This window comes from Heteronotia binoei, chromosome 4, assembly GCF_032191835.1.
Source record: "Heteronotia binoei isolate CCM8104 ecotype False Entrance Well chromosome 4, APGP_CSIRO_Hbin_v1, whole genome shotgun sequence".
NCBI lineage: Eukaryota > Metazoa > Chordata > Lepidosauria > Squamata > Gekkonidae > Heteronotia > Heteronotia binoei.
The window spans coordinates 8,459,864-8,472,405 of NC_083226.1; the positions used below are offsets into that span (position 1 = coordinate 8,459,864).

General features: G+C 44.5%; 1 protein-coding gene across 1 annotated transcript in view; it reads right to left on the reverse strand.

Annotated features, from left to right (window-relative positions):
* Positions 1-12,542, reverse strand: part of NAT8L (N-acetyltransferase 8 like) — a 67,409-nt gene that overhangs the window by 36,260 nt on the left and 18,607 nt on the right. Inside the window, exon 2 of the mRNA XM_060236291.1 lies at positions 7,245-7,409. Within this exon, the coding sequence (XP_060092274.1) occupies positions 7,245-7,409 (165 nt within the window). The remainder of the gene's footprint in view (positions 1-7,244; positions 7,410-12,542) is intronic.

A 12,542-nucleotide genomic window follows, 5' to 3' on the forward strand; every position in this document is an offset into this window, starting at 1 on the left:
GACCCTGTACAAAAGAGACAGGCTTACCTGAAACAAAACAGAACTGGAATAATGACCATTCATATGAAAGGAATCACAGAGAACAACATAAACTAACTTCCAGGGGGAAGTGCTAAGCATCTCATTTGGGAATACTCCCCTCTTCGGGGCGGATGGTGTAAATATTCCAGGTCAAGTAAATGGGGACAGGGTTAAACTTAGAAAATGTATGGAAAGCAGTGACAAAAGCTGAAAGGGAACCAAGAACTGTAACTGAGAAATGATCACGCAAAGGACTGAAGGGAAAAGGAAGAAGACACACAGGTTTTATTTGCTAATGCTCTGAATCAAACGTATTTGGTGTTCACACAGCAAAATCCAGATGGAAAATGTTTTGAAAGTGGATGGAAAGTGCATTATCTAGTGTGCATGACCACATCTCAAGATGAAGTATTTGGTGTTAAATGATAACTTACAGAGGGTGTTTCAGGAGTTTGTCAGAACTGGAAAAAACAATGAGCAGGATATTGTTATTTCTGATATTTCTGCAGAAGGCACATGGGGATGATGCGACTCAGTCTCCAAGATAATTCATACCTTAATACTCCCCATTCCTACATATTGATGTGTCAAGCATGCATATTTTTATGTGCCATGTAGGCTCAACAGACACAGAGCAGAACACCACTCTGGCCTGCTCCCCCCACCTTTACAATAAAGGGTGCATAATAAAGCCATCTGGCCCGAGGATGTTTAGGTTAGCCTTGTAGTAACAGTGTAATGTGCCTCTCCCCCAGATTCACACAGCCAGGTCTTATCTACTCTCCGAGAAAGTGTGAGAAAGGGAGATGTTTTTATTAGCTTGCATTCCTTAGCAATAAAAGAGATACTAGCTAGTAGCCTTTGAACCCGTGACTCAAATTGCATCTGCATGTTATCCTTTTGAAGCCTTACTATAAAGTAACTATTTGAATCTGTATACGTCATTACTTCCAAGGATTCTGTCCTTGACAAAGCTATGGAGTTTTACAATAAAGCAGCTTTTGATTCAATAACAAAAGCTTGATTATTGAGAAATATCGATGCTTGACATGATGCGAAAGTTGGACACGGAAGAAATCTAACAGGAAGAATGGAAGATTTGTCTCACTGTGAATCTTCCTTCTCAGTGGTCCAGAATATGGTATTGGAGGAAAGTTTTACAGATACCGTGAACTGCCAAAAAGACAAATAGGCGGGTTCCACATCACATCTGGTCTGAATTCTCCCTAAAAGTTAAAATGACTAAAATGAAACTATTGTCATTTGGTTACATCACGAGAACACAAGACCCACTGGTAAATACAATAATACTAGGAAAAGGCAGAAGGAAAAGAGGAAGAGCCAACGTACGATGGACTGACTCAATAAAGGAAGACACAGCCCTCAGTTTGCAAGACCTGAGCAAGGCTGTTAACAACAGGACGTTTTGGAGGTCATTCATAGAATCACCACAAGTTGGAAGCAAATTGTCAGCATGTAGGACACACACAACTGAAGCTCAGATACCTTGACTTGAAGAGGTACCGCTGAGCCAAAGAAGATGGGGTACGTGTCATGAGAAAAGTAGAAGTCTGGTGCCAGTTAGAGCTTTGGGGAGAAAGTAAGTCGAGCAAGTAAACAGTGGGAATGCTTTTCAAGTTCTGGCCCTACTTGTGGACCTCTTAATGGTACCTGGGTTTTGTTTTGTTTTTGTCACTATGTGATACAGTGTGTTGGATTGGATGGACCATTGGCCTGATCCAACATGGCTTTTCTTATGTTATTAAACAGAATCTGAGAAATATATTGCTAAAAATTGAGACAAAGAATGTAACTTTCTTTAAATACATAAAAAAAAAACAGCCATGGACACAGCTGGACAGCTAGACAACAGAGAAGCAAAAAGAGTGACAAATGAGGACAGGGAAACTAGAGAAGCTGAACAAATTCAGAAGCTGGATATTCAGGCAGGAACCACTTCTGTGTCAGGAAATGTTTCATGGAAGTTATTGATGCCTTATGCTACTAACCCTATGTCTGAATAAAATATTGTAGCGCTAATACCTGTGCCCCGCAAGAAGAGGAGGAAGGGTGGGAACGGAGCTGCCAGAACTCCAAAGGCCAGCGCCGCCTTTGAAGCGCAAAGCGCCAAGCTCGCCTCTCTGGCGCCTCCCGAGCAAAGCAAGGACATCACCAGGGGGGAGAAGGCAGCCATCACCGGTAACAGATAAGCGGGCGTGTGAAGGAGTCACTTGCAGGGCCAAATGTAACTTTATTATGAGAAGTAGTTTAAAGCCCAGTCCTTTGAAGTGTATACATAAATGCCAAGGGGTACATCTACCCATTATCAGTTTCAATGCATCCATGTAGAGAGTAACATTGTTGCAATCAATAAATGAAACTTAGTTTTGAACAAAGACAAGTCTGATCATTTTGGAACTTCAATGAATCCTTTGCTGACATACTGGAGGTGGGGGGGTTGCTGGAAGAACTTAAATCAAATAGAGATGTTCCAGGCTAAATGACAAGTCCCTAAGCCTGGGTGGGTTACATGAAAGTTTTAACTGGAGGGTGGTTTTTAAAATGAGATTTGGAGATGATCCAGGAAATTGAAGGCCAAATAATCTAACGTCTGAAACAGGGAAACGATAAACAGAAGGCAGAATTATTAAGCATACAGAGTAGAATCATAGAGTTGGAAGGGACCTCCAGGGTCACTTAGTCCAACCCCCTGCACATGAAGGAAACCCACAAACACCTCCCCCTAAATTCAAAGGATCCGCATTGCTGTCAGGTGGCCATCCAGCCTCTGTTTAAAAAACTCCAAAGAAGGAGAGCCCACCGCCTCCCGAGGAAGCCTGTTCCACTGAGGAAAAATGAGTATGGCTTCTGCAAAGAAGTTCTACCCCCACAACCTTCTGAAAGTCTTGGAGCGTGTTAATAAACATGTGGATAAGGCAACACCTGTTATGTGCCTGATTGTCACTCGCCAAAGGCGCCTGGGTGAATTTAAAAGCAGTGGGGAAATGTATTTGTATTTAACGTTCATAAATAATTTGCAATTTGAGGCGAGTAGGCCAAATTTGCAGATGATACTAAATTATTCAAGATAGTAAAGAAGACTACAGCTGATTATGAAGAACAAGCTGGATGAAGACAAATGGAACAGTAAATGTTCATTTTTAGGCACGCTGAGCCTAAAAAGCCGTACTTTTAAACCGTTTCAGAGAGTAGCCATCTTGGTCTGCAATAGCAGAGCTAGATTCAAATCCAGTAGTACTTTAGAGAACAAGATTTTGGGGGTATGTCCTTTTAAAAGTCAAAGCCCCCCGCCCCTTTGTCAAAGGCTTGTGGAGACTGTTGGGGGAACAGGATACTGAGGTCATGGAGAATGTCTACCTGGGGTAGGGGGGAAGCAAATTATTGGGAAATGGAATAAAAATAATGAACTGGCCACTTCTTGTGCCAGTCTATCACGAAGCAGTATTTGGAAGACTGTGCTCACATTACTGAGTCTCAAAAAGGATACTGTACAGTTGAAAAGAGGATTAAAAAATGCAACTAAAACAAACCATGTTCCTTCCCTGTAGAAGGAAAAGTCTAAAGAAATTGGAACCTTTCATTTTCAAAGTAGAGCAGTAAGAAGTTTTACAAAAGTGTGTGTGTGTGTGTGTGTGTGAGAGAGAATTCTCTCCCTGTCCTCAGAATGCTAGAGCTTGGGGGCATCTGATGCCATTAATGTGCCACAGACCAAGGGAAGTATTTCTTACAGTGCTGAACTTATGGAAGACACTGTGTCAAGATGGAACAATGTCCACAGAATTGGATGGCTTTTCAAGAGGTGGGTGAGCCTTGACAGCCAGGTGACGCCTCCATGCAGGGCTGATCTGAGGTTCTGCGGAACCCTGCTCAGACAGCGATCATGGCCCCCATCCGCCCACTGCCAGCATGGCCAGCCTCTTGCCATCCTTTCCACACACACCCCACCTCTCCATGCTCCCTTCTCCCACTGCCCATGCCCAGCTACCCGCACCCCCTGCACCCCTTTCCCCCAAGAGCACTGGTCCCTGGGTGCAGTTGGGAGTGCTTCTGCCGCTGCCATCCACTGTGTATCCCCACAAGTTCTCCTTCAGCGACACCGTGAGGTGCAGAAGACAGGAGCAGACAGGTTGCGGGGGAGGTGCGTGGTGGGTCTTGGCAGTGGGCCCCACCTCAGCGCATGCCAGTGCTGGGTCTGCCTCCATGTTCCGAGGCATGAAACAGCCTTTTAAGTTGCAAGGTGGTAACAGACCTTTTATTTCTCACGGAGTTTCTGCACCCAGTTTATCCAGAAACATCACCTTGGGGTTGAACTAGATGATCCCAGAGGTTCCTTCGAATCCTATGATTCTGTAATAATGTAAAGCCAGCTCACATTTGCAATTCCATCCCAATGGGAAGAGGTGGCAGACACCCCTCTCCCCCAGAGGTCCACATGCATCCTAGGGCATTTAGAGTTCCTGTTCAAATGGTGCCCCCATGTCTTCTCCCAGGCACAATCTCCAGAACAGATCCTTAACGTTAATATTAAAACTGCAAGAGGGGAACCCATTTGTTTTTCTTAGTACTGGGTTATTAATCAGTAGTTGTATATGTATCACTCCATATGCACACATGTAGACAAACCGGGGGGGGGGGGAGGAAGGGGAGAGGGAGAGAGAAGTGGAAAGAAAGCAACTTTAACTTTAAATGCATTGGCTTGGAGAAGTGATTTAAAGAAGAAGAAATTGGATATCCCCTCTTTCACTCTGAATCTCAGAGTGGCTCACAATCTCCTTTACCCTTCTCCGCGACAACCATCACCCTGTGAGGCTCACAGAAGCTGCCCTTTCAAGGACAACCTCTGCAAGAGCTATGGCTGACCCAAGGCCATTCCAGCAACTGGAAGTGAAGGAGTGGGGAAGCAAACCTCATTCTCCCAGATGAACATCTCTCTCTCTTTCACACACACACACACAAAACCACTACATCAAACTGCCTTCTCCAAGCCAGCTGATCAGGCAGTGGGGGCTTTGCGAGTCACACAATATGTGTGGAAGAGCCACATGTGGCTCGCAAGCCACAATCTGGCCACCCCGATCCAAACATTCTCAATCATGACGACGTTCTCACGCCCACTTACATAGGCTATGTCCTTAATCCACTCTGAGATTTGACAGACTTTTTGCTTATTATAACCCTTCCGTGGTGTCCCGTTTCTTAATTATCTTTATTCCAAGTCATGTTTCAGCAGATCGTCCTACCACACTGTGGGGTTTTATGGCCCACACATCCCTCCTCCCCGTACTGAGATGGACTGTTTCCACCTTCTTGACGGTGAGGTATTGACAATATCCTCAGCATGACCCCTCCCCCTGACTAACAGTAGATTCAGTCTCGGGAACACACGATCCCTTACTCTCCATGACCCCTGCCCTCCCAAAAGCAAATACCCCCCTGCACCCGGACTGTGAGCTCTCCCCCTTGTTAACTGCAGCTGATGTTCAACCAGAATCTGAAGCAGTCCATACTAGGACAAAGCGAATTCTCATACCCCAAGTCATACATGACAGTGGACGTTATTCTCTTCCTAGGATAAAAAACTGAACATGCTTTGCTAGGTTGCCAACTCCAGGCTGGGAAGTTCTTGGAGATTTGGGGGGGTGGAGTCTAGGAAGGGCAGGGGTTGTGGAGTGACCTTAGTGGGTGTAACACCAAATGAGTTTGCCCTCCAGGACAGCAATTTGCTTCGGAGAAACTGTTCTTCATTGCCTGGAAATCAGCTGGAATTCTGAGTGATCTCCTGGGGCCACCTGGAGGCTGGCAACCCTAGGCCACGGTCACTAATTAAGCAATTGCAAATGTTAATATCTAATAACGGTTCACTTGAGCAATCTTATGATTATTTCAACATGATACCGTACACATTTTCAGAAGAGAGAAATCCTACAGAGAAGCACATACTTGGAACTGCAACTTCAGATTCTATTTTATTATCACTTCTTTGCATCTGTCTTCCTTTATGCAAAATGCCACATTTAAACATAAGGCTCTTCCCTATTATTTGGATGGTTCAATATGCTTACAAGAAACAAAGAGGCCATATAATCATTAGCACTTCTCACATTTGTTTACACCCAAAACCGGATTTTAAAGAACACTACACATTAAGAAAAAGAAGAAGATATTGGATTTATATCCCGCCCTCCACTCCGAAGAGTCTCAGAGTGGCTCACAATCTCCTTTACCTTCCTCCCCCACGACAGACACCCTGTGAGGTAGATGAAGATATTGGATTTATATCCCGCCCTCCACTCTGAAGAGTCTCAGAGGGGCTCACAATCTCCTTTCCCTTCCTCCCCCACAAAAGACACCCTGTGAGGTGGATGGGGCTGGAGAGGGCTTCTCACAGCAGCTGCCCTTTCAAGGACAACCTCTGCAATAGCTATGGCTGACCCAAGGCCATTCTGGCAGCTGCAAGTGGAGGAGTGGGGAATCAAACCCGGTTCTCCCAGGTAAGAGTCCGCACACTTAAAAGATATCCTAGGCTTTAAAAAAAATCCAGGAATTCTTATTCAGTGATTGTTGGAAAAAACACATAAACATTGCCTACCAGGTAAATGAGAGCCATGTACCTATTGCACCCACCTGCCCCTATTGCAGTGGAGCTTGGAAACCACTTGTTTTTGTAAGCAGGTGAGTATTCCCTAGGCTTAATGAGTCCTTCTATACAGCTAGATGTGGAAGACCTCCTTGAACATGAATATATAAAAGGTAACAAACAGCAAAGGGGCAGCTTTATACATTTTTGTTCCAACAGTTTTCCTCATTTCGCCTCTTTTTAAAACTTTACATGCCACTTCTCTCAGCTGTCAGAATGGAGAGAAAGTTCTATCGAACAGAAAAATTGTTCAGTAAATAGTATTCCAATATTATATGCTTAATAACAATACAATAAAGGGAGTCGCACACAGTTCCCAGCTTCTGATGTTATCCTGCTAGCCCAAGTACGAAAAAAGGAGAGTGAAGGAGTGTTCCCATCCTTTTAGCGTTCCAGTTTAAGAATTAAAGCTCTGCTCCTTATCTGGGCGGTCTACACAAACTGCTTTGTTAGCATTTAAAGACTCCTTGGTCACGATGACACATTAAAAAAAAAGACGTTTCAATATCTTATTTCACAAAGCAGGGCTTGGTGATCAACCCCCTTCCGTGGACTTCTTACTCACCTGGTGATTTCATGTAATATTGCTCAATATCAGACATGTCCGTATTCAGGGCACACTCCAGATAGCTGAGGATAACTTTTCTACTGAAGTAGTACCTCATACCCATTAGAAAGATGGGTAAACAGCAGGTCACCAGCAAGGACTTGGTCACAACAAAGCATATGACTATGGAGATAAGGAAGAAAAATAAACGATACCTGTCAGAAAAGAGAATTGAGTGTTGGTTTCGGAATACAAACCCATAAGTCACAGACATTTATACAGTTTTTTAATATCAGCAAGACTCTTGTGTACGATAGGTGATTATTGTTCTGCATAGAGGTATTTAATTTTTTTTTAAAAAGAACAATTATTTATTTATTGATATACATCTTGCCTTTCCTTGTGGTTCACGGTGGCTTACAAGATTAGTTAAGAACATTTTCTATTCAAACCAAAAATAAAATAACCCCCAAAAGCTCCCTTCCTCCCCACCGTAAAAGCCAATCCCCCTCAAAAACCCTGGCAAACAAGGCAGGCCTTGCAAGGCCTCTTGAAGATCTCCAAGGAGCCCACCCTCAACTCTTCCAGATCCAGAGCCATGATAGAAAAGGCCAGCGGCTTTGGTCAATGTCAGCCAGCTCCCCTCCCAGCCCCAATGATGGAACAGCCAACAAGATGGCTGCCTGATGGCTGTAGCAGGGACACAGGGATATGTTGGGACGCAGGGATCCTTCAAAATGTGCTTCAATCATTTAAACTCTTTACAGATCCAATTAACCATTTTTTATTTTATTATTTTTTTAAAAATCAGATTCTCTGCATCATCTCAACACAGACATCAATATTCAGAGCAATTCCGTGTGCTGTTTTTATTCACCTGAGAGTCCAACATGCCGTGTTAAAGCAGGTGGTTCACTCACCCAAGAAAAGGCATAACCAAGTTCAGAAAAGAGACCTGAATCTTACCAACAGGAGTTATCAAATCTGAGTAGAGAACATGAGGTTTTAGTTCAAGCTCAAGAGAGCTCTTACTTCCTCTGTCAATATGCCCACTTCCTTCTCCCAGCACTTGCGAATGTCATCACATCCACCAGACTTATCATCCTTCTATCCTTTTAACAGCAAACATGATGAAATCAGAGTAAAAGTGTCAACTGCCACATACATACAGTAGTTAAGAGTGTCAGACTAGGATCTGAGAGACCTGGGTTTGAATCCCAACTCTCACTGGGTGACCTTAGGGCAATCATAAGAACATAAGAGAAGCCATGTTGGATCAGGCCAATGGCCCATCCAGTCCAACACTCTGCATCACATAAGAACATAAGAAAAGCCATGCTGGATCAGGCCAATGGCCCATCCAGTCCAACACTCTGTGTCACATAAGAACATAAGAGAAGCCATGTTGGATCAGGCCAATGGCCCATCCAGTCCAACACTCTGAGTCACATAAGGACATAAGAGAAGCCATGTTGGATCAGGCCAATGGCCCATCCAGTCCAACACTCTGTGTCACATAAGAACATAAGAGAAGCCATGTTGGATCAGGCTAATGGCCCAGCCAGTCCAACACTCTGTGTCACATAAGAGAAGCCCTGTTTGATCAGGCCAATGGCCCATCCAGTCCAACACTCTGTGTCACATAAGAACATAAGAGAAGCCATGTTGGATCAGGCCAATGGCCCATCCAGTCCAACACTCTGTGTCACGTAAGAACATAAGAGAAGCCATGTTGGCTCAGGCCAATGGCCCATCCAGTCCAACACTCTGTATCACACAGTGCACATACACACACACACATATATATATATACTGTGGCTAATAGCCACTGATGGACCTCTGCTCCATATTTTTATCCAATCCCCTCTTGAAGCTGGCTATGCTTGTAGCCACCACCACCTCCTGTGGCAGTGAATTCCACATGTTAATCGCCCTTTGGGTGAAGAAGTACTTTCTTTTATCCATTCTAACCCGACTGCTCAGCAATTACATTGAATGCCCACGAGTTCTTGTCACACACTCTCACCCAAACCTACAACACAGGGATGTTGTGAGAAGTGTCCTAAGTAAGTTTGGGTGAGAGTGTGTGATTGTCCTAAGGTCACCCATTAACGAACAAGATTTTGGCTACAAGAATGGGCAAGGATTCAGATCACAAGTGGTGACCGTCAAAGATCCCAAGGTCCTGTCACCAGCCATTGATGTAATTTGGTTGGAATGGTCCATAAACAGAGCAGACGTAGACAAACTACACAATGCATTACACATCTCAGAGCTGTTGCAACCAGCATCTTAATCAGAACATATTTTGAGAGATTCTAATCTGCAAAAAGCTTTGCAGAAGCACCACCATTAACTACCTGCTCCTGACATAAAAAAGGCTCAGATTTAGTTATCAGCAGATGGTGAGGTACCTTAAACAGCAGGGATGGCCATGAATTCTCAGATCCCAAATTGACAAGGCCTATATTTCTTTTCCACTGTGAGCAGAAAAAAATCTGGGGGAGGGAGCAATTTCTATCAGGATAACTACCCATGAGAAATGGTAAGTACCCCTTCCCCCAACTACGGCACGGATAAAAATCACAGCATCCACTTTCCCACCACATTAAAGGAACAAGGAAGGGAAATCTTAAATACATGAAGTACATCTTTCATTTTGTCCCTATAGAGGCTATGCCAGGGACCCCCAACATGGTGCCTACCATGGGCACAACGGCACTGGCTGACACCTTTCCTGAGTCCTGTGGGGCGAGGAGGCAGGGGGGGCTTTTACCCAGCAGGGCTTCAGATTGGCCACGGGAGATGGCACTGGCGATGAAAAATTCTAACAGGTTGCTCAGGCAGCATCTGCCACTCCAGAACAAAGATCTTCACTGTATGCGGGAACCTATTTGCATATTAGGCCACACACCCCTGGCATCACAGGTTTTAGAGAAAAGCCCAGCAGGAACTCATTTGCATATTAGGCCCTACCCCTGACACCAAGCCAGACAGAACTGTGTTCCTGCTCAAAAAAAAGCCCTGACTGAAGGTAAGCTGTGTTTATGCAAGAAATTTTTTTAAAAATAATCTCAATTTTAAAAAGTATCCTGCTAAACAGATCTTCTGTGTGAAATATTAAAGAGTTACTTACTCTTTGGGTTGAAGAGTAATATTGACAACTTCAGGGCTCATTTTGTAGCAGGAGCTCCTCGGCATATTAGGCCACACCCCACTGATGTAGCCCAGCCAGTCCTCCAAGAGCTTACAGTAGGCCTTGTAATAAGAGCCCTAAACTCTTGGAGGATTGGCTACATCAGCAGGGTGTGGCTTAATATGCAGAGGAGCTCCAGCGACAAAATGAGCCCTGGATGAGTTACATTTTTGCAACTGGCTCTGCCTCTTGTGGCAGCCATTTTGTGGTTGCACTCACCATCGCGTGTCAGAATTCTAAGGGTGCCCAAAGTTGGGGACCCCCGTTTTCCGGAGGAAAAGAATGGACAAAATTGTGCATTGTCCCAAGGAAATGCTCAGTTGATACATGGCCAGCTTTTCACTGCTTGTTATTTTCTATCCCATTTCCCTGTCTAAAATGGATACAAGGCAAGGCGGTAAAAAGTATATATATCGGCCAAACATGGTGCCAAGGAGCATAACCACCACTCAGGCCCTCTAAAACAACATGTTTAGACTTGAAAATAGGATAACATGATGCGTTGATTAACATTCTGCAGCAGTGAAATTATTTGGGTACCAGGGCTGCTGCTACTGGTTGACGAAAAGACATTGCATAGACCTTCCTTGAATTCTGAGCTTTTTGTTTTCTGCATCTATATAATTACCACTTCGATGTACAAAGATCAAAGGGAAAAATAAGCAGACAGTATTTTATTCTGCTGCTCTGTCAAGCTATTTTCAACCGGTGGGCTGCTACCATTTATTTTTCATTAAACTGAACGTGTAATAAATGAAGTAATGTTAAATGTATTAGACAGCCTGGTTTTGTGCTGCTGAGCATACAGGCACAGTCCCTCCCTCCAGTTAAAGTCGCCCCCTGAAGCAACCAGTGAGAGGTTTAGTAGGGGGGGTCATGCTAATCGGTACTGAACCAGTGCCACGATGTCACCTCCAGTGTAAATATTTGCATATTAGACCACACACCCCGATGCCAAGCCAGCCAGAACTGTGTTCCTGCTCAAAAAAAGCCCTGAGCATCTGGGAGCAGGGTGAAGTGATGTCATTGGGCAGGTGCAATCCTCTAGGATTCTAGAACATTGTGCCAATGCAACTGCGCCATCGCTTACAGGTTTGCACAGTAAGTGACCTCATGGCACTAGCGTCAGCCTGTTTCCACCTGCTGCTCTACCGAGTAGCAGTGGAGAAGAGTTGCTCCAGGGTGGTGATGTACTACTAGATCCTAAGGCCATAATTCTTTCGGCTCTAGGCCTCTTCAGGCCCCAGAGAGCCTACATCCAAGCACTATTCAAAACACCCTGTTCCTATGATTACTATTACCACATGACAGAGTTGGGCACCGAATTCTGGTTCTGAGCTGTGCCCTTGAACCGCATAGGGAACATCTCTAGCGCCTAATAGTTAAGTATGGAAAGAAGCCGCTTCAGAATTCTGGCCCCAATAATTAACACAACTAAGATCTATTTATATGATCGACTGAAGATAAGCTGTGCATACGGCAAGGAAATATTTTTAAACAACATGTTCCATTTTAAAAGACATTCTGTTAAACAGAGCTTCTGTCTGAAACATTGAAGGGTTTACTGGATTTACATTTGGGATGAGCACAAACTGGAAAAATGCAGTTCATGGCCAAACCGTGAACTGACTGGCGTGTGGCCCCACAAACCCCACAGAAAGGGACTATAGCCCCTTTAAATGGGGTTTGCAGAAAGTCCCCAAAACAGCAGAGCAATGGGGAGCAGCTTGCTCCCTGCCACTCAGCTGTTTTGACCTGTCTTGTACAGTCCCTTTAAACTTTAAAGGGAATGCAGAACACAGCCCAAAACCTCTGAGCAGCTGAGAGCACCTCCCTGCCACTGTGATGGGGGGGCCTTTCTTCTGCAGTCCCTTTAATATTTAAAGGGACTGCTCAAGACAGCCTGAAACAGCTGAGCGGGAGTGAGCCCTTCCCCACTGCTCAGAGGGTTTTGCAGCTTTCATGGGGAACAGAAAGCAAAGGTTTACAGGGATTTTAGGCCCCTAATTTATGTTCTATCCATGAACCACCACAAACTGCTTTAAAGGTTCGTGATGGCAGACCCCCCAAAAACTTAGGCTTGCAAACCGCAAACAGGGCAAAATTCGCAACAAATTCTG